General features: G+C 43.8%; 1 protein-coding gene across 1 annotated transcript in view; it reads left to right on the forward strand.

Annotated features, from left to right (window-relative positions):
* Nucleotides 1-23,451, forward strand: part of nwd1 (NACHT and WD repeat domain containing 1) — a 60,315-nt gene that overhangs the window by 21,366 nt on the left and 15,498 nt on the right. The window contains exons 8-15 of the mRNA XM_048607803.1: nucleotides 1,082-1,241; nucleotides 3,090-3,207; nucleotides 8,913-9,077; nucleotides 9,667-9,861; nucleotides 11,621-11,743; nucleotides 13,298-13,497; nucleotides 16,260-16,532; nucleotides 18,161-18,263. Of these exons, the coding sequence (XP_048463760.1) occupies nucleotides 1,082-1,241; nucleotides 3,090-3,207; nucleotides 8,913-9,077; nucleotides 9,667-9,861; nucleotides 11,621-11,743; nucleotides 13,298-13,497; nucleotides 16,260-16,532; nucleotides 18,161-18,263 (1,337 nt within the window). The remainder of the gene's footprint in view (nucleotides 1-1,081; nucleotides 1,242-3,089; nucleotides 3,208-8,912; nucleotides 9,078-9,666; nucleotides 9,862-11,620; nucleotides 11,744-13,297; nucleotides 13,498-16,259; nucleotides 16,533-18,160; nucleotides 18,264-23,451) is intronic.

Genomic DNA, 23,451 nt, shown 5'->3' on the forward strand with positions numbered 1-23,451 from the left:
TACTTCCAAATATCATTGTCTGTCTTTGTTTTTGAGCTTGTTCCAGTTCTATCCTGATACCTGTCAGTTGGGAGGTCTCACTCAGTTGGTTTCCAATATTCTCTCTCCGTGGAGTAACCATAGTATTGGAGAAGGGCCGCTTATAGAGACACAGCTTATATTGCACACAGCTGGGCACAACATCTGTAGATGGTGAACCTAGTGTCTTTTTATTTCTTCGTGGGCTGTGGGCATCATTGGCAAGGATGGCATTTGTTGCCCCATCCCTGGTGGAGTTAAGCGACTAGCTAGGCCATTGTTAACTGTATTGCTGTGGGTCTGGAGTTACATGTAGGGCCAGTCTGGCTATGAGTGGTGGATTTTTGTTCCTGGGAGTGGATGGATTTTTACAACAATCGATGACAGTTGTCATGGTCACTTTATCTTATGTTCCAGGAGTTTTTTAGAATTAAATTTAAGTTCCTCCAGCTGCTTTAGTGGGATTTGAACCACGGCCCTCAGACTGGATTACTACACCACCATTTCCCTGTGTTCCAATTGCCCTTTGGTTGCTCTTGGCTCAGGCGATGGCAGCCAAAGTGGCCATTTTGAAAACCAGCAACTGGGAAGGGAAGTGTGACACTTTAGTCGTGACTTATCGTGTCAAGCCCTGGGGAAACAGGGAAGCTCACCCCCGGCTCAGTGCTGGTGTTGACGCCCCACACCACCCCCGCCCCCGTGTGCTCTTCAGCGACTCAGGCCCTGAGCCAGCCTAATCTCCAGGCCCACAACATGAAAGATAGCTCAGTAGGGGGGTGGGGGGTGTTGGTGTAGCTTGGAATCTCTCCCCTCTCACTCCTGCAGGGACAAACCCTAAAGGAATCAGCTGATCTTTGCAATCAACCGAAGGCCCCCCCTCACCTGCCCCCCGCCACCTCCTCATGACTGAGCCTGCAGTATTTTAGGCCTGTCACCCTGCAGTAGGCCCCTGTTGCAGACAGGTACAGTATGAATTTAAGTGACTATGTCAGTTAACTTTAACACGACAGTGTGTCACACCCAGCTGACAGACTTACACAACGGTTCCTGTGCTTTGTTTCAGACAGTTCACAGAGGTGGTGCATGAGCTGTACCTCCAGGCAGAAGAGAAAACCAAACGCCACTCGGTGCTGGCTGATTATTTCAAGGGTACATGGAGTCATGGCAACAAGAAGAGCATCACACTCCCACTCTTGAAGGACACTCTGGTTGCAGACAGGAAGGTACTTTTCACCCAGACTACGCTTCCCTGCACTGATTGTTCAACAAACCACTGCTCACTGAGTTCACAGTCCACCATCTACAAGGCACAAGTCAGGATTGTGATGGAATACTCCCACTTGCCTGGATGAGTGCAGCCCCAACAACACTCGTGATATTGGCACCATCCAGGACAAAGCAGCCCCCTCTTGATTGGCCACAAGCATCCACTCCCTCCACCACTGATGCTCAGTAGCAACAGTGTGTACTATCTACAAGATGCACTGCAGAAATTCACCAAAGATCCTCAGACGGCACCTTCCAAACCCACAACCACTTCCACCTAGAAGGACAAGGGAAGCAGATACATGGGAACACCAGCACCATTGAGTTCCCCTCCAAGTCAATCATCATCCAGACTTGGAAATATCTCACCTTTCCTTCACTGTTGTCAGGTCAAAATCCTGAATACCCTCTCTTACAGCGTTGTGGGTCTACCTACAGTGGTTAAAGTAAGCAGCTCACTACCACCTTCTCCAGGGTAATTAGGGATGGGCAATAAATGCTGGCCCAGTCAGCGTTGCCCATGCCTTATGTACAATTAACATATATTTTGATAAGCTGTGTTTGAGATGTATTTAAGTCAGACAGGAGTTAAAAAGAAGCTACGGCAGCAAGGGATATGAGATGATATGACTGTGAGAGAGGCCAGTGTCAAATGATCTGAGATCTTCAGCAGTGAGTTATAGAGATGTACAACACGGAATCAGACCCTTCAATTGAACTCGTCCATACCAACCAGACATGCCAATCTGACCTAGTCCCATTTGACAGCATTTGGCCTATATCCTTCTAAACCCTTCCTATTTACATACTCATCAGATATCTTTTAAATGTTGTCATTGTATCAGCCTGCACCACTTCCTTTAGCAGCTCATTCCATACACACACCACCCTCTGTGTGAAAAAGTTTCCCCTTCGGCCCCTTTTAAATCTTTCCCTTCTCACCTTAAACCTACGCCCTCTAGTTTTGGACTCCCCTATTATGGGAAAAGACCTTGGCTATTCACCCTATCCATGCCTCTCATGATTTTATAAACCTCTATAAGGTCACCCCTCAGCCTCCAACACTACAGGGAAAATAGCCCCAGCCTATTCAGCCTCTCCCTATAGCTTGAACCCTCCAAACCTGGCAACTTCCTTATAAATCTTTTCTGCACCTTCTCAAGTTTAACAACATACTTCCTATATCAGGGGGATCAGAATTGAATGCAATATTCTAAAAGTGGCCTCACCAATGTCCTGTACAGCTGCAACATGACCTCCCAAATCCTATACTCAACACACTGACCAATGAAGGCAAGTGTACCAAACACCTTCTTCACTATCCTGTCTACCTGTGACTCCACTTTTAAGGAGCAATGCACCTGTACCCCTAGGTCTGTCTGTTCAACAACACTCCCCAGGGCCCTACCATTTGCTGTACAAGTCCTGCTCTGGTTTGCCTTCCCAAAATGCAACACTTTACATCTGTTTATATTAAACTCTAACTGCCACTCCTCGGCCCACTAGTCCATCTGATCAAGGTCCCAGAATGACAAAAAGCTCATAATCACAATAGCTACTAGCCCAGGGCCAGAAGGGTAGCCATCAAGAATGGAATCAGCCCGAGCTCAATTGTTGCACTCTAGCCTCAGAGTCAAACAGATTGTGGTTGACACCTCTCAGTCCTCTGTTACTTTGCCCATCAGAAGTCAGCTTGGACATGAAACATTGGACACAATCCTGGTCCCTGTCCCAAACCCCCGCTTCAGGAGCCAGAGTTCTGGCAGAATTTAGTGATTGTGAATTGAACCTTTATTCTGGACCAGGTCTCTGCTCAGCCACTGAGATTTGGCGATGATGTTCTGAACTTGAGGAAACTGCGTGAACTGCCGCACCATCTGCTGAATGGGGGGCGCATTGAGGAGCTGAAACAGGAGGTTCTTGGTAAGGAAGAGCTTTTAACCTCACACTAGGGAGGACATTCTGTACTGAACGATCTGAATCACAGTGCCCGCTATTTTGGGACACACTGTATGTGTATTGTATTCGGGACATAATCTGGGCAGTGAGTGGAGGTTTTGAACCATTGAGCTAAGGTGACCACTTACGTAACCATCAGTGATTGTCCTGTGGGCCAGAGGAATGACCAATTAGCATCAGCCAGCCCTAACTGTCATGGGTTCAATTCCCAGTCCAGAAATGTGAGGACCTTGTTACCAGTGCTGCACTGAGGGAATGCTGCTCTGTACGGGATGCTGAAATTTAACAAAGACGTTAAATCAAATCTGTCATCTCAGAGGTGTCAAAATCCCCAGGCACTATTTCAAGAAAAGCAAGGGAATTCATGAATATTCTGGCTGACCTTCAACCCCCGATCACCCATCATTCTAATGGATATTTGACATTATATCAAGGTGATGTCAATGTGTTATATTCAGTACGCCAGGATATCCTGTTTATTTATCATATTGCTGTCTGTGTGAGCTTGCAATGCCCAAAATAGCTGTTGTGTTTCTTATAAGGTAACAGTGACTACGTTTTGAAAGTACTTCACTGACTGTATAGAGTACCCTCAGATCCACACATGTCCATGTACACACACACACAACCTACACGTCCATGTACACACACACAACATACATGTCCATGTACACACACACAACATACACGTCCATGTACACACACACACAACATACACGTCCATGTACACACACACAACCTACACGTCCATGTACACACACACAACATACATGTCCATGTACACACACACAACATACACGTCCATGTACACAAGCACTAGAAACGAAATTAAGGAACAGGTCCTCGAGGGTCATAATCTCCGGATTACTGCCCGAGCCACGTGCAAATTGGCTTAGGGATAAGAAAATTAGGGAAGTAAACACGTGGCTAAGGGAGTGGTGTGGGAAAGAGGGGTTCCATTTCATGGGGCATTGGCATCAGTTTTGGAACCGGAGGGATCTGTACCGATGGGACGGTCTCCACCTGAACCAATCTGGAACCAGTGTTCTTGCGAAAAGGATAAATAGGGTGGTCACTAGGACTTTAAACTAGTGAGTTGGGGGGAAGGGAAAGGGAAAACGACAGGGAGTATGATGGTAAATAAAAAGGTAAGCAGCAGGTTAGCATGTGTGCAGGAGGGTTTAAGTTCAAGGCAGACTATGAAAGAAGCAAAAAGGAAGGATAACTCAGGAGATATTATTAGAGATGTTGGAAATCATGAGGGTAAGAAAGCTAGCATAAAGGCACTTTACCTGAATACTCGTAGAATTCGTAACAAGGTTGATGAGTTAATGGCACAAATCATCGCGAATGAATATGATTTGGTAGCCATTACTGAGACATGGTTACAGGATGGTCACGACTGGGAGTTAAATATCCAAGGGTACCAGGCTATTCGGAAGGACAGACAGGAAGGTAAGGGAGGTGGTGTAGCCCTGATATTCAAGGACGCCATCAGGGCGGTGCTGAGAGATGATATAGGTTCTATGGAGAATGAGGTTGAATCCATTTGGGTGGAAATTAGAAATTCTAAGAGGAAAAAGTCACTGATAGGCGTAGTCTATAGGCCACCAAATAATAATATCACATTGGGGCGGGCAATAAACAAAGAAATAACTAATGCCTGTAAAAATGGTACGGCAATTATCATGGGGGATTTTAACCTACATGTAGATTGGTCGAACCAGCTCGGTCAGGGTAGCCTTGAGGAGGAGTTCGTTAAGTGTATCCGTGATAGTTTTCTTGAACAGTATGTAATGGAACCAACGCGGGAGCAAGCTATCCTAGACCTGGTCCTGTGTAATGAGACAGGAATAATTAATGACCTCATAGTTAAGGATCCTCTTGGAAGGAGTGATCACAGTATGGTTGAATTTAGAATACAGATGGGTCCTGTACAATCCAATACAAGGGTCCTGTGCTTGAACAAGGGGAACTACAATAGAATGAGGGAGGACTTGGCTAAAGTAAACTGGAAACAAAGATTTTATGGTGGGACAGTTGACGAGCAGTGGAGGACTTTCAAAGCAATCTTTCAAAGTGCTCAGCAAAAGTATATTCCAATGAAAAGGAAGGATGTAAGCAAAGGGGTAATCTGCCATGGGTGTCTAAAGAAATAAGGGAGGCTATCAAATTGAAAGAGAAGGCATACAAAGTGGCCAAAAACAGCATGAAACTAGAAGATTGGGAAAACCTTAAAGGTCAACAGAAAGCCACAAAAAGAGCTATAAGGAAAAGTAAGATAGAACATGAGAAAAAACTAGCACAGAATATAAAGACAGATAGGAAAAGTTTATATAAATATATAAAACAAAAAAGAGTGGCTAAAGTAAACATTGGCCCTTTAGAGCATGAGAAGGGGAATTTAGTTATGGGATATGATGAAATGGCCGAGGCATTGAACAGGTATTTTGTATCGGTCTTCACAGTGGAAGACACTAATAACATGCCAGTAATAGACAAAGAGATGAAGGTAGGTGAGGACCTGGAAACAATCATAATTACGGAAGAGGTAGTATTGGGTAAGCTAATGGAGCTAAGGATTGATAAGTCTCCTGGCCCTGATGGAATGCATCCCAGGGTACTAAAAGAGATGGCGGGAGAAATAGCAGGGGCACTGGTGGTAATTTTCCAAAATTCGCTGGACTCTGGGGCAGTCCCAGCAGATTGGAAAACAGCAAATGTGACGCCACTGTTTAAAAAGGGAAGTAGACAAAAGATGGGGAATTATAGACCAGTTAGCTTAACCTCTGTAGTGGGGAAGATGCTTGAGTCTGTTATCAAGGAAGAAATAGCAAGGCATCTTGATAGAAATTGACGCAGCATGGGTTCATGAAGGGCAGGTCATGCTTGACAAATCTTCTGGAATTCTATGAAGACATTACGAGCAAGGTGGACAATGGGGACCCAGTGGATGTGGTGTACCTAGACTTCCAAAAGGCCTTTGACAAGGTGCCGCCCAAGAGGCGACTGCATAAGATAAGGATGCATGGCATTAGGGGTAAAGTATTAGCATGGATAGAGGATTGGTTGACTAACAGGAAGCAAAGAGTGGGGATAAATGAGTGCTATTCTAGCTGGCAGTCAGTGACTAGTGGTGTGCCTCAGGGATCGGTGTTGGGACCGCAATTATTTACAATTTATATAGATGATTTGGAGCTGGGGACCACGTGTAGGGTGTCAAAGTTTGCAGATGACACTAAGATGAGTGGCAAAGCAAAGTGTGCAGAGGACTGTGAAACTTTGCAGAGGAACGTAGATACATTGAGTGAGTGGGCAAAGGTCTGGCAGATAGAATACAATGTAAATAAATGTGAAGTCATACATTTTGGTAGGAGTAATATTAAAAAGGATTATTACTTGAATGGTAAAAAGTTGCAGCATGCTGCTGTGCAGAGGGACCTGGGTGTCCTTGTGCATGAATCACAGAAGGTAGGTCTGCAGGTACAACAAGTAATTAGGAAGGCAAATGGAATTTTGTCCTTCATTGCTAAAGGGATTGAAATAAAAAGCAGAGAGGTTATGTTGCAGCTGTACAAGGTGCTGGTGAGGCCACACCTGGAGTACTGTGTGCAGTTTTGGTCTCCTTACTTGAGAAAGGATGTACTGGCACTGGAGGGGGTGCAAAGGAGGTTCACTAGGTTGATTCCAGAGTTGAGGGGGTTGGCTTATGAGGAGAGACTGAGTAGATTGGGATTATATTCATTGGAATTCAGAAGATTGAGGGGGGATCTTATAGAAACATGTAAAATTATGAAGGGAATAGATAAGATAGAAGTAGAGAGGATGTTTCCACTGGCAGGTGAAGCTAGGACAAGAGGGCATAGCCTCAAGATTAGAGGGAGCAGATTTAGGACTGAACTGAGAAGGAATTTCTTCACCCAGAGGGTTGTTAATCTATGGAATTCCTTGCCCAGTGAAGTAGTTGACGCTACTTCAGTAAAAGCTTTTAAAAAAAAGGTAGATTTTTTTTTGAACAATAAAGGAATTAAGGGATACGGTGAGAACGCGGGTAAGTGGATCTGAATCCACGAAAGGATCAGCCATGATCTTATTGAATGGCAGAGCAGGCTCGAAGGGCCAGACGGCCTACTCCTGCTCCTAGTTCTTATGTTCTTATGTACACACACACACACACACACACACACACACACACACACACACACAACATGCACATCCATGTACACACACACAACATACACGTCCATGTGCACACACACACACAACATGCACAACCATGTACACACACACAACATACACGTCCATGTGCACACAGACAACATACACATCCATGTACACACACACACACAACATATACGTCCATGTACACATACACAACATACACGTCCATATGCACACACACAACATACACGTCCATGTACACACACACACACAACATACACGTCCATGTGCACGCACACAACATACACATCCATGTACATACACACACACACACAACATACACATCCACGTACACACACACACAACATACACGTCCATGTACACACACACAACATACACATCCATGTACACACACACAGCATACACGTCCATGTACACACACACAAAACATACACATCCATGTACACACACACACACACACACACAACATACACGTCCACGTACACACACACACACAACATACACGTCCATGTACACACACACACAACATAGACATGTGTGCACTTATCTACATACATGATATATAAATCATAGAATCCCTACAGTGTGGAAGCAGGCCATTCAGCTCATTGAGTCCGCAATGAGCATCCAAAAAATTTCCCATCCAGGCCCACAGCCCCTACGCTTTCCCTATAACCCTGCATTTCTCAGGGCCAGTCCATCTAACCTGCATATTTGGACTGTGATGTGGAGGTGCCGGTGTTGGACTGGGGTGGACAAAGTCAGAATTCACACGACACCAGGTTATAGTCCAATAAGTTAATTTGAAAACACAAGCTTGGACTGTGGGAGGAAACCGGAGCACACGGAGGAAACCCACGCAGACACTGGGAGAATGTGCAAACTCTGCACAGACAGTCACCCAAGGCTGGAATCAAACGCAGGTCCCTGGTGCTGAGAGACAGCAGTGCTAACCAGCATGCTGCATAAGTTCTGTATACCAGTATAGAAAAGGGTCAATAAAATGCAGAATTATAGATTGAAAGGTTTTAATGGGCTGGTCAGTATTCCCATGCAGATAACAGGCAAATGGACAAAAACTCATGGAGTTTGAGTAAACAATCTCTTCAGGTTACAAGAACCCTTCTCTGTTGTGGAACTGAGGACCACTCTTACGTTCTCCTCTGTCTGTTTCAGTGCTACACTTGTATTTGAGCAGTAACTAACACAAGAATCTTTGAGTTCCTTGCTTTGTTTTGGGCCTTGACATTTATTTAAACAGTCTTTGCTTGGTAAATGTCTCAGCTCTACCAATCAACAGCGCTTCACAAACTGCTGTTTTCATTCATCTCTCGCAACCACCTCTCGACAGAGTGTCATTTCCCCATCTGAGATAGTGTCAGAATCCACAACAGTACCACACATTCTCCCACAGGATATATTTAGATTTAACAGGGCCATGAGCTCCCTGCACTGTGCTGACATCTCGGATTCTTTGGAATTTTCAGGGAACATGGATTGGATAGTTTGTAAGATACAAGTCTCAGGAATGAAAGGTTTGCTGGAGGATTTTTATGCATGCACCAAGCAAATTGATTGTCCTGAGGTGCAGCTTGTTCAGGATGCACTTTTACTGATCTGGCCTACTGTGGACTTCATGGAAAATGGAGTAGGTAAGAGCAACTGCTGATAATGGAGTGTACGGTCACTGTCTTACAGAACGGAGAGGGTTCATATATCCACGGAGGATCGAGTGGCTTATTACTGCATTAGTGAATGAATGGGTTAAGTTAGCATTAGAAAGTAAGTGGGTTATTCTCGCTAGAATGAAACATTTTAGCATTCCTTTTGAAAATAGACTGGCGTAACATTCACTGAGGGAAAGGACTGGGTTAATGTTCACTGACAAATTTGACTAGGTTAACCCTTCCTTGAAGAACGATGTGTTATTACTCCTTAGCGATCAGAGTACTGATCACTGACTTAACAAATGGACCAGGTTAATAGTCCCTTAGAGAACAGAATGAGTTAACATTGGTTTCAGAAATATTTGTTGACCGTCCTTCAGAGTATAGAATGGGTTAGCACAGCCGTGAAGAATGGTGTAATTTAATACTCCAGGCTTGACAAAACCAAATCAGTCACAGTAAAAATGCAATTAAGATGGAGCTAATGGCCGTGGATAGTACTTAGATGATTAGTCATTCCTAAAGAAGTGTCCTGTATAACGTTGAATACCAGTGTCTTGTATTTTCTTTGTAGATCAGAGTGTCCTTTACATTGAGATGTTGGCTCGCCTCCATTTCTTCAAGGATTCTTACCCAATGATTGATGAACTATGCCAGCAATGTGAAAGATGGTGTGCTGCATGTCCCAACCCAATCTTTACTCCTCTGTGTGGCTTCTTTCAGCCTCCTGGGGGACCACTACGGACAACGTTGACTGGTTTCAGTAAAGGTATGCTCCAATGTTCCCCTTTCAGTGACACCTTAAAGCATCTGATTTTCTTAGCTGACACAGGATGACACAGAGCTCTAAGCTTTTCACCACTCTAAGCATGATAAACTTGCTGAAATACAAACCAAAATACTTCTTAAATATGTCACAGTTAATGCGCCAATTGTTTATTTCAGGGTTTGATCATTTACGATCTCAATCATGAGGATAAATCTTGCCTTGAAGTAATTGAAAAATGTTCCCCAAAATATTCCTTAAATTTATTCTATTTGTTACTTCATCATGTTACATTCATAATTATTTTATTCTTTAGGTTCCCTTTAAAATTAATTTTCATAAACGTAACCTTTCAGGAACCAACACAATTGGGTATAACTAAAACAGAAATCACTGGAATAGGTCAGCAGGTCTGGCAGCATCTGTGGAGAGGAATCGGAGTTAAAGTTTCGGATCGAGTTTACAGCATCTGCAGTTCTTTCAGTTTGTATTGGATATAACTTCCTTCTTGTTTCCCTTAAAATGCGTTCCTGCATAATTAATGGATGTGAAAATGAGTTTCTCTTCAAAAATGAATATTACAGGTACCTTTACCTGTACAATATTGAACATCACTGAAAATGACAAAAAGAACTATAGGGTTTTTACTTTACATTGGGTGTATACTTGTCAGCTTCTTACTAAATTCAGTATTTTTGGTATAAAAGTGTTCCAAATATGCTTGAGCTGTGTGACAAGGAAATAAAACAATTTGAAGGATCTTCCTGAAAGATCATGTTGGCAGGGTCACCCAGCTTTCCCTGTTGGGGTGAGGAGGTAGGGTCCATGCCCAGGGGTGGGCACCTGGTCAGGGGCGAATTGAATCAATATCTCACATCACTCAAGCTTCCTTTGCCAGTGCTAAGCTGCCAACATTCTTTCAGCAAATGCCATTCAGTTCCTGAATGGTTCCAATGCTGGAAGGTTGGATTTTCATCAGATGAGGATAGTGTGAGTTGATGTGAATGAGGAGGGATCACATTTAAAGATTTCTGTTGAAACATTTGAACTCTTCAACCTGTTCACAAATAATTCAATGGAATTTCCTTTCTCTGCCTCTCATTTTTCATTTTTTTCCAATCCCTGAACTTTTGCTACTCCAAGAGCTATAATGAGAGGCTGAATAGGCTGGGGCTATTTTCCCTGGAGCGTCGGAGGCTGAGGGGTGACCTTATAGAAGTTTATAAAATCATGAGGGGCATGGATAGGATGAATAGTCCAGATTTTTACCCTGGGGTGGGGGAGTTCGAAACTAGGGGGCATAGGTATAAGGTGAGAGCAGAAAGATTTGAAAGGAACCTGAGGGGCAACTTCTTCACACAGAGGGTGGTTCCCATGAGAAATAAACTGGCAGAAAAAGTGATAGATGCAGGTACAGTTACAACCTTTAAAAGACACTTGGACAGGTCCATGAATAGGAAAGGTTTAGAGGATGCGGGCCAAGTGCAGGAGAGTGGGACTAATATTATTTTGGGAAACTGTGTTGGAAGAGTTGGTCTGAAATGTTTGTTTCTGTGCTCTATGACTCAATAATGATTGTTATTCCTCAGTCATTCCTTAGTTGCTTCAGTCAAGTGCACCTAAAGACAGCTGATTTCTCTTCCCAGCTTAATGGGAGCTCTTCAATAACTGCTCATGAGGGTGAGCTAACTAGCAGTGGGTGCCAGCTCTAATTTACTGTAGCATCTCATTGACGTAGCCGTCCCTTTGCTTCTGTCCACAGGGGTGACTGCAATGGAGTTAAGTACAGACTGCACACTGCTGGTGGCAGCTTCACTAGATGGAATGATGATCGTATGGAACCTGTTGGATATCGATGTGATTCACACACTGACAGGCCATTCTGGTCAGGCAAAACCTTAACTTGATATGAAACCAAATATGAAATAACAACCCCCAGTGGAAGATGAACATTGTTCTGTTCGTTAAATGTAGAGAAAATTAAAAGGCTTATCTTTGGAGATTCCACCTGATTGTCAAAGTATTACCCATATGCATGCAACTGGCCATTTTTGAAATAGAGTCATACAGTCATACAGCATGGAACCAGGCTCTCCGGCCCAACTCAGCCACGCTAACCACACATCCCAATCTGACCCAATCACATTTGCCAGTATTTGGTCTATATCCCTCAAAACCTTTCCTATTCATTTACCCATCCAGATGCCCTTTTAAATGATGTAATTGTACCTGCCACCACCAATGCCTCTGGCAGTTCGTTCCACACATGCACCACCCTCTGTGTGAAAAAGTTACCCTTTGGGTCCCTTTTAAATCTTCCCCCTCTCGCCTTAAATCTTGCCCTCTAGTTTTGCTCTCCCCTACTCTAGGAAAACAATCTTGGCTATTCACCCCATCCATGACCCTCATGATTTTATAAACATCTATAAGGTCACCCTTCAGCCTCTGATGCTCCATGGTAAATAGTCCCAGCCTATCCAGTCTCTCCTCATAACTCAAACTCTTCAGTCCTGATAACATCCTTGTATATCTTTGCTGAACCCTCTCCAATTTAATAATATCATTCTTATAGAAGGGCGACCAGAACTGGACACAGTATTCCAAAAGTGGCCTCACCAATGTCCTGTACAACCACAACTCCTATACTCAATTCCCTGACCAATGAAAGCAACAATAAGCCAAGACAGCTTTCTGGCCTGTACTGTTATGACAATGCTAGAAAGATCAAGAGCTAGACAAGGTTGGAAAACATTAAAGAAATGTTGAAGTCAAATGCCAATTGCAGATTTGTTGAGGTCAAGTTTGTTGTTGAAAAGGCCAGAATTGTCAATGTTAGCAATGCAGGTTCCTTTAAGGGTTAATTAGACTGGAAAGGGTCCAAAAGGAAAAATTTGTATTTGTGTTAAACTATCAACTTGGGGCTGACCACATTGTCCTGATGTGCCCCATCCACCACCTTCAATATCTACTCCCTCCACCACCGATGCTCAGTAGCAGCAGTGTGTACCATCTACAAGGTGCACTGCAGAAATTCACCAAAGATCCTCAGACAGCACCTTCCAAACCTAGGACCACTTCCATTAGATGGATAAGAGGAGCAGATACATGGAATACCATGTGAGTTCCCCTCCAAATCACTCACCATGCTGACTTGGAAATATATTATTGTTCCTTCACCATCACTGGGTCAAAATAATAGAATTACTTCCCTAACAGTGCAGTGGGTCTACCTACAGCACTGATCCAAGAAGGCAGCTCACCACCACCTTCTTAAGGGCAACAAGGGGCAGCAATATATCCTGGGATAGCCTGTGATACCCACATCCCATGAAAACAATTGGAAAAACAGAATTGTGGGATATCACGATGAACTTGAAAATTCAGGATCAGTCTTTATGGATCTGTCCCTGCTAATCAATTTGATTGTTATCTGTCATAGCTGAGGTACAGTGCATCAAGGTGATTCACAACAAGGCTCATGCTGTGTCCGGATCCTTTGACCATACGCTGCGCCTGTGGAATCTACTGACCGGAAAAGAGATCTATTCCATCCCAGAGGATCACTCCGGCTATGAACACTTTGCACTACTCCACGTGGATGAATCTACTGATGTGATCTACTCGGCCTCAGGCCCCCAGGTAGAAGCATGTTGTGATCTCCATCTGTAAATGAGATCCCTGTGCTCTGCATTACGAAAGGGAACTAGAGGGATCTTCCCTCTTGATTTTCAAGAATCTATTTACAAAGTAGGGAGCTCACGTCAATGATAAGGATGTTTCAATCAGCCTCAGGATCCTAGGCTTGTGAGGTGACACCCGACAATGCAGAATTATTTATTATTCTTAAAAACCCTGGAAGGAAAGAGCAGGCTGACCTACAGAGCGTGTTGTCAGATAGTGGGTGGGTACTGGGTAGGCCTGAGGCAAGGACCTAGACCTTTCTGTCTTAACCATCCTAATTTAGGAACCCATCAAACTATGGTGTCTGTACTATATTTCAGAATACACTGCTCACCATCATTGGACATTTTCAGAAATACTGCCTCAGTTTTCATCTCCCCATTCTAATATTGGTGAGCGATTATACTTCTCATAAACTCTATTGACTTCGGGGAGGCGGTGGCCTAGTGTATTGTTGCTAGATATTAATCCAGAGACCCAGGTTCAAATCTTGCCATGGTATACGGTGGGATCTGGAATTAACAGTCTAAGGGTGATCACGAAGCTGTTATTGATTCACAGAATCCCCACAGTGTGGAAGCAGGACATTCGGCCCAATGGGTCCACACCAACCCTCCAAAGAGCATCTACCCAAACTTAATTACCCTGTCCTCGTATCCCTACATGTTCACCGTGACTAACCCACCTAGGCTGCACATTCCTGGACACTATGGGGCAGTTTAGCATGGTCAATCCACCTAGCCTGCACATCTTTGGACTGTGGGAGGAAACAGGAGCACCCGGAGGAAACCCCACAGGCAGAGGGAGAAAGTGCAAACTACACACAGACAGTCCCCCAAGGGTTTTAAGAATTGAACCAGGTCCCTGGCACTGTGAGGCAGCAGTGCTAACCAGTGAGCCACTGTGCCACCCTATTGATGGGAAACCCATCTGGTTCACTAATGCCCTTTAGGGAATGAAACTGCCATCCTTACCTGGTCTGGCCTACGCATGACTCCAGACCTACAAAAATGTGGTTTACTCTTAACTGCCCTCTGGGCAATTAGGGATGGACAATAAATGCTGGCCTATTCAGAGATGCCCACATCCCATGAATGAATTTTAAAAAGTCCAGCACAATACACTGTTTTGAAGTTATTGAATATGGGAACTAATGGAGGTCATTCACATCTCTTCTGCCATTCACTTAGATCATGACTAATGAATCTTAACTCTATTAACCAGCTCCTGTTCTATCGGCCCGAAACGTCAGCCTCTCTGCTCCTATGATGCTGCTTGGCCTGCTGTGTTCATCCAGCCCTGCACCTTGTTGTCTCCTGTTCTATTCTCAGTTACACCCTTACCCTCAAGATTCTGCCTGTAGCAGAGGAGGATGGCTTTAGAGTTGTACATTAAGATTAAGGGAGAGGACTGAGGCCCCACTCCTGATAAGACTATTTTATTGAATGATCTTTCTTGACACTCAAGGAGCACACACTGGGAATTTGAGCATTGCATACATTTTTGGTCCTTTTGCTGAAGGAAGAATGTAATTGCATGGGAGGCAGTTCAGAGAAGGTGCACGAGGATGATCCCTGGTATGGAGGGACTGTCTTATGAGAAACGGTTAAACAGGTTGGGACTCTACTCACTGGAGTTTAGAAGAATGAGAGGTGATCTCATTGAAACATGTAGGATGCTTAAGGGGCTTGACAGGGTCAATGCTGAGATAATGTTTTCCCTCATGGGAGAGCCTAGGACCAGAGGCAACAAGGTGTAGAGCTGGATGAACACAGCAGGCCAAGCAGCATCAGAGGAGCAGGAAAGCTGATGTTTCGGGCCTAGACCCTTCAAGGACCTTCAGGGGGTCTAGTCTCGGAATAAAGGGGGGCCAATTTAAGACTGAGATGAGGAGGAATTTCTTCTGTCAGAGGGTTGAGTGTCCACAGAGAGCTGTGGGGGCAAAGTCCTTATATTTTTTTAAGGCTAAGACAGATAGATTCTTAGTCAGTTAGGAACTCAAAGGTTATGGGGAAAGGGCAGGAAAGTGGACGTGAGGAATGTTGGATCAGCCATAATCCTACTAAATGGCGGAGCAGGCTTGAGGGGCCAAATGGCCTATTCCTGTTGGTCTTCCTCATGATCTGAGCCATGGAATAAATTTAAGGAGAAGAAAGACGGATTGTTAATTAATAACAGATTAAAGAGTTCTGGAGAGAGGGCAGGAAAGTGGAGTTGAGGTCGAGATGAGATCAGTCTTGATCGTATTAAGTGACAGAGCAGGCTTGAAGGGCTGAATGGCGTCCTCCTGCTCCTAGGTCTTTTGTAATTAAGGATGTGGACATCTTCTACAGAAGATGGCAAGGGAGTCAGCTCCAGGCCCACAGCATGGCCCCAGGCCCACAGCATGGCCCGAGGTCCACACTCTGTTTCATTCGAGACCTCATGAGAATAAAACTGGTCAGGCGAGAGTCCTCAGTCTATCAGCACCAGGAGAAGGCACTGTTTCACATGAATCCATCCCACAGATGGAGTGGTTTCTCAAAACTGCCCAGAAGCTGAAAGAGAAGTTGTTTCACTTTGATTTTAATGACATTTGCAAGTTTGTTCTCAGTCTCTGGCAGTACTGACGGGAAAATAACTGAGCCGGGGGAAAACGGATTGTTGTGTAAAGTAAGAAATTCCCTCACTTATCCAGATTCTAACGATGCTTATGATCTTATGATCTTTCTTGCTTTCAGATTAAGGCTTGGCACCTGAAAAATGGAGAGCCTCTGTTCCAATTATCTGGTGGCACCCTGGACCACACCACATACACAACAGTGCTTGGATGCCACAGCTCGCTGCTCACTGTGTCATTTGGGGGCACATTGTGTGTGTGGGACCAAATCCAGGGCACTCTACAGAACACTTACCATCTCACTGGCCTAAGTCTCTCCACCCCAACCTGCATCCTTCCACTCAGAAGCCAGGGCAAAGTCGCAGTGGGATTCAACGACGGCTTTGTGGCAGTGGTACGGAATATTTGTGTTTGAGTTGCAGGAAGTGCGTTTGAACTCCTTACATGCAATCTCCAGTATACATTTCTCAAAAAAAGCTTTCTGGGCAAAGCTGTTGATTGATCAAGATCAGCTCACAATTGAGTTGTTGCATGAAAGCTTGAGATAAGCTTGAGACTATACTTGTTGGCTGTGAATTTAACCTGTGCTGTTTGATTTCTTGGAACTGTTCTCTCTGGCTTAATTGACATAAATGTAGCAGGTTCCTAACTGAGCTGTACAGCTGATGAAGCTCAGGCATGAGGGATTTACGAAGGATGCTGTAGCTCATTAAAGGCATGCAGCATCTACTTAGAGTGGTGCTGTGAATGCTTGAAGGAAGCACAATGATTTGCTACACAGCGTGAAGCCTATTGCTGGGAATAACCCTCAGTCTGGGGAAATCCACAGTAACTGACAAAGTACAGATCAGATAAGACAGACTCTGTCTTGCAGACAACCTTTTGGAAATTTGGTCTGGAGTTAGAACCTTGGCTGTCACTAAAACACAACAACACAGAAATGTTCTCACTGATCCAGTGTTAAGGCCATGGTTGTAGTTCTAATTCTTCACAGTGTAGTTTGCACCTTGTGAGATTCTGTAAGGAGGAGGGGAACATCAAAGTTTCGATCTTTATAAGTGGGAAATAGATCTGAGCCAAATTGTGAAATGTAACCAGACCCAGATCCTATTCTTGACAGTACTCACAAAACAGCATTACACATCACCACCTCCCACTCACCAACTCATGCACTGTCTCAGCTGGTTCCTTTGACACGTGATCAGAGATCACTCAATAAATCTTCATCTGTTTATTCTGACCTTAACAGTATGATCGACCTTAACAGTATAACCGACCTTGACAGTATAACCGACATTAACAATATCATCGACATTAACAATATCACTGAGCTTAAAAATCTAACCGACATTAACAATATAACTGACCCTAGCAATATAACTGATCTTAACAACAATACAACTAACATTAACAATATAACTGACCGGAAGAACAACATAACAGATCTTAACAATATAACTAATATTAACAATAAGAAACAGTACTGCTGCCTCTCAGCACCAGGGACCCAGGTACAGTTCCAACTTCGGGTGACTGTCTGTGTGGAGTTTGCACATTCTCCCCATGTCTGCGTGGGTTTCCTCTGGGTGCTCCGGTTTCCTCCCACAGTCCGAAGATGTACAGGTTAGGTGCATTGGCTATGCTAAATTGCCCGTAGTGTCCAGGGGGTGTGTTAGCCATGGTAATATGTGAGGTTACGGGAATACGATAGGGGGTTGGGTGGGGTACTGTTCAGAGGGTTAGTGTGGACTCAATGGGCTGAACGGCCTCTTTCTACACTATGAAACCAGCCAATGATTCCTTCATGCATGGGAAAGATTGTTACACCAAAAGGGACCCACTCAGCTGACAGTAGTTAGTATGTTAATGAGATGGGGAATGGGATGCAAGTAGGTGGGCTGCGTGTACATGTTTGTTGATGTTGACTCTGTAATTTTACAGACTATACCTCATAAGACTTCCAGATTGTCTGAGAGTTATCATGGATTCATTTCCAACAGCTCCCTTTTCTCTTTTCCCCAGGTATCTCTGGATGGGAGCTGTGTTACAGCTAAGATCAATTGTCCAATCTCATTCTTGCTTGCTTCAAAAGATGAAAAGTGTCTTCTGGCAGGTACTGACCTCAGCAGAAACTTTCAAAAGGCTGCTTTTTATTAAAAAAAATGGTCCTTAAATTGTGTGGTTTACTGAGTTCACAGTCACTGTCATTGAGACCAGCTTTCAATTCCAAATGTATGAATTGAAGTTAAATTCTACCAGCGGTGGGACTGGAACTTATCTTCCTCAGGACATTAACATTTGCCTATGAATATATAGTCTGATTACATTATCACTTTACTGTAATCGCCCCCAAATTCTTCATCCCAAACACTCTCTGTAAACACCCACGAATATGATAAAACTAAAATGCACTCAAGAGATGAACTATTCAATATTGATGAGGCACCTACAGCAGATCTCAAACTCTCCTTAACAGAATACAAGGAAATAACTTGTAGATTTAAATGTTGTATCCATGCTCCAGTCTCACTCCCTGTCTCTCTTTCTTTGTTGCACATTGGCTCAGTGGTTAGCACTGCTGCCTCACAGCACCAGGGACATAGGTTCGATCCCACCCTCAGGTGACTGTGTGGAGTTTGCACATTCTCCCTGTATCTGTGTGGGTTTCCTCCGGGTGCTCTGCTTTCCTCCCACAGTCCAAAGATGTGCAGGTTAGGTGGATTAGCCATGCTAAGTTGCCCATAGTGTCCAGGAATGGGCAGGCTAGGTGGATTAGCCATGGGAATTACAGGGATAGGGTAGGGGCATGGATCTGGGTGGGATACTTGTCAGACATTTGGTGTGGACTTGATGGACTGAATGGCCTGCTTCCACACTGTAGGGATTCTATGATTGCAAGCTTCCTTTTCCCTGCACTGTTACATTAATAGCTGGCTAAACCTTGCTCTTCCAACCTCGACAGAGCTGTTTGCTGTTACGAGATTCTGTCGGTGTTACAGTGCTGTTAGTCCCATCAATTTCTATCCATCACTGCCCTTCACCATCTCAAGGGGACACTGGCTGTGCAAATCCTTCCTTGCACCTCTCTTGTAAAAGACACTTCTGGAGAATAGATACCATGATACTTACAGTAAGAATGAAAGAGTCAAAGACTGCAAATAGATGTTTTCTTTGTCTAAATTTTAGCATGGCATTGATATATTTTAGACTATGTAAGTGCTTTAACAAAACTGATTTCCTCAACACAATATCGACCTTTCATTTATTTTGATACAAATAAATTTCCGTCTCCTTTCCTCAACCATTTACCAAAAGGAGGTTCCCTGCAGCTGAGAACATAAGATCTAGGAGCACCAGTCATTCATTCTGCTTGTTGAGCCTGCTCCGCCAATTAATATAATCATGGCTGATTGCATCTCAGCCTCAACAACACTTTCCTGCTGCATTCCATAACCTCTCAACCCATTACTAATTAAAAATCTGTCAGTCCCCTCCTTAAATTTACTCAATGTCCCAGCATCCACTGCAGTCTGGGATAGCAAATTCCAAAGATTCACAACCTTTTGAGAGAAGGTTGAGAGAATAATCTCTCCTCATCTCTGTTTTAAATCTGCCGCCCCTTATCCGAAAACGACGACCTGTCATTCTAGGTTGCTCTACATGAGGGAACATCCTCCCTACGTCTACTTTGTCAATCCCCTTTAGCATCTTATAGACCTCCATCACATCTCCTCTCATCCTCTAAACTCCAGAGACTATAGGCCTAAACTGCTCAATCCCTCTTCATAAGACAAACCCCTCATCTCTGAAATCCATCTAGTGAACCTCCTCTGAACTGCCTCTGGTAAAACTACATCCCTCCTCAGGTAAGGGAACCAAAATTGTATGCAAAACTCCAGGTGCAGTCTCACTAATGCCTTGTACAGTTGCACCAACACTTCCATACTTTAATATTCTATTACTTCAGCGATAGATGCCAAAATTCTATTTACCTTCCTGATTACCCGCCATCCCCACATTCTGGCTTTCTGCAATGCATGCACACAGATACCCTCAGCACTGAAGCACTCTGAAGTTTCTCTCCATTTAGATAATAAGTTGTCTTTCTATTCTTCTGACCAAAAAATGGATAACCTCACACTCATGCATGTTTAATTTCCTCTAATTTTAGCCCATTCACCTATGTCCATTTCCATTACTTATTTCTTCATTGCAACTTACTTTCCCACCTATTTTAGTGTCATCTGTATCGAAGTTGTTAATATAGAATTGTAAAAAAGTTGGGGCCTGAGAACTGTGGTATCTTGCTGGTATATTTTGCCAACCAGAAAAAGACCTATTTATCCTAAGTGTGGTAGTCTTTATGTTCCCACATGCCTGGAATAATCACACAATTTAAATTTGGAACAATGTTTTGTTTAATTGAAGCTTTCTATGCAGTCTGCTGCAGACTTGCTCTATCTAAAAGACTTAACTCTCCATCAAAGTTCCCACTGCAACACTTACTGGGCCAATTAGTCTTAGGAATTTACAGACAACAGGACAATAGGACACATGCTATTCAATTCAGACAACTTGTGTTCATGTTGAAATCTCTTGGAACAATTTAACATTTTTTTAAAGCTTTATTTGGTCCCAGTCTTTTTCCAGAAAGTATTGCAGCCTGTCCGGTTCATTTTGGAAGAGACTGACTGAGCTGACTTCCATTCCACCAACACTTCCCTATCTCAGTAACCTCCAACAGCCCTTTGATCCTATAATTGTTCAGTGATGGACTTGCACTGGGACTGACTGATGTTTCTCAGTCTGCAGTGTGCAGCTTGTGAGAATCCATACATGGAATAGGAACTTCAGCTCTCTGTCTTCCTTCCTTTAAGGAAAAGTATACAGTTAATGGCAGGACCCAGAACAGCACTGATGTACAGAACGATCTTGGGGTTCAAATCCATAGCTCCCTGAAAGTGGCCACGCAAGTAGATAGGGTGGTAAATAAGGTGTAAGGCATGGTTGTCTTTATTAGTCAGGGAACTGAGTACCAGAGACAGGATGTCATGTTGCAGCTTTATAAGACATGGTTAGGCCACCCTTAGAGCATTGTGTTCAGTTCTGGTCACCACTTTACAGGAAGGATGTGAAGGCTTTGGAGAGGGTGCAGAAGAGGTTTACCAGGATGCTGCCAGGATTAGAGGGTATGAGCTATAAAGGGAAACTAGAAAAACTCAGGTTATTTTCTCTGGAGCAGAGGAGGCTGAGGGGAGACTTGATAGATGTCTATAAAATAATGAGATGCACTGATTGGGTTGACTGTCAGAATCTTTTTCCCTGAGTTATAAAGTCTAAAACTAGGGGGCATGCATTTAATGTGAGAGGAGGAAAATTCAAACGTGATGTGAGGGGCTAGTTTTTTTTACACAGAGAATGGTAAGAGTCTGGAATGTGCTGCCAGGGGTGGTGGTGAAGATACAATAGGAGCATTTAAGGGGCTTTTAGATAAGCACATGAATATGCAAGGAATGGAGGGATAAGGACCAAGGGCAGGCAGAAGGGATTACTTTAATTTGGTGTCATGTTCGGCACAACATCATGGGCTGCAGGGCCCGTTTCTGTGCTGTACTGTTCTACGTTCATTCCTGATTTTAATGGCTCCTCTGTCGGTGACCATGCCTTCACCTGTCTAGACCCAAAGTTCTGGTCATCCCTCCCTAAACCTCATCAGCTCTCTATCCCCTTTGAAGGCCCTCCTCAAAATCTCCAACATTTGGTCAGTTCTAACAGGACCTCCTCTTTGGCTCAATGTCGGTTTTATTAATCTTGGTGCCACATAAATGTAAGCAGTTATTGTTGTAGCCTTGATCAGATACTTTATGAGGAATAAAAGAAAAGGACAAGGAGAAGTTCATAACAATTGAGCATAGCAGGCTGTTTATTGTTCCATTTCTCACACGTGGGATAGTAACGTTTAAAACTAAATCTGTGTTGTGTTCAATGCTGCTTTCCTCCGTGTGTTAGCTTCTGTTGGAACCATTGGGGTGCTCTGTGTAGATTCAGTGCCACTGATCATTCTTGCTCATATCACTGGAAGAAGAAGAATGCCACACACAAACCTTTCAGCACGTGTAGACTCGAACTTGATGAACAATATCGGACATAGGTTTATGGTGTATCACTTAGTCACTCGTTACATGAATCTGAGACACATTTGCTGAGACATCAGGCTGACCTTTAGAGTTATTCATGTCACTGCTTAACACTGAATCACCGAAGCACCATTGACCCTCTGGTGACCACATGCAGAACTCATTGGAAGAACTAGTTAGTTTCTCCCAAGAACAGACCTTTCTATCCCTATGGGGGGAGACCTAACTGCCTTATATAACACTTCACCCTTATTCTGTTCATGCTTCATAACTTGGCCAGGCATGGAAGGAAGTCAGACTCCTGCCAGTTCTTGTTGTCATACTCTACTCTTGGAGTCTGTTGTTTCTCCAGAATGTCTGAATGCAGGCTGCCTGATGGGAATAAGCATTCCCTGGTCTGGGAAAATTCCCACCCACGTCGTATTGCAGCATGTGATCCCTTAAACAAGCAGCAATGACAGTCAGAGGTCAGTGTATGATGGTGAACACTGTGGAGTGAGAGTAGACTGTGCGAGTGAACATGTGTTAATGTGTAGCTACTTTAGGTGAATGGCTGTCTTGGTATCCCAGTCACTCTGAACTATCCCTGGGTTGACCTTAGATATAAAATGAAGTGAAACATTGAAGAAAAGAAGACAAATGTTCCGAATGCCTTTTTGACCTAGTAATCCAGCAACGTTTAGATGGTTTGTGAGGAAGAACAAAAATAAATAAAGAGAATTGAAGGTTATGTTGGGGAACATTATCCAGCAGTACCATGGGACATGACCTGAGTATCATGAGACCAGTGTAGCCATGTTCATGTGACAAACTGCCTCACAGCCAGGCTGAGTGTGAAAGTGACTGCTCAACGAGTGTTACAGGAACAGGACCTGGGCAGTTTCAAGGTACAGGCAATCACACTGTGAGTAGCTGATGATCTAAGTGCAGGGCTGTTCAGAAGGACAGTCAGATAGACTGCAGGAGACAGGTTGCTTCTCGTTAGCAGCTGTAAATGAGGTGTCTAGCTTCCAACAGACTGTGTCCAAATCACTTCTAGAGCAAAAGGAATACAGCTCAGTCACAATGTACACAGGATGTGAAAACAATTGCCAAACAGACAATTCAGTCACTCAGAGAAAGCAGGAACTGCAGATGCTGGAGAATCTGATATTACAAGCTGTAGAGCTGGATGAA

The sequence above is a fragment of the Rhincodon typus genome, chromosome 18 (genome assembly GCF_021869965.1).
Source record: "Rhincodon typus isolate 14 chromosome 18, sRhiTyp1.1, whole genome shotgun sequence".
NCBI classification, from domain to species: Eukaryota; Metazoa; Chordata; class Chondrichthyes; order Orectolobiformes; family Rhincodontidae; genus Rhincodon; species Rhincodon typus.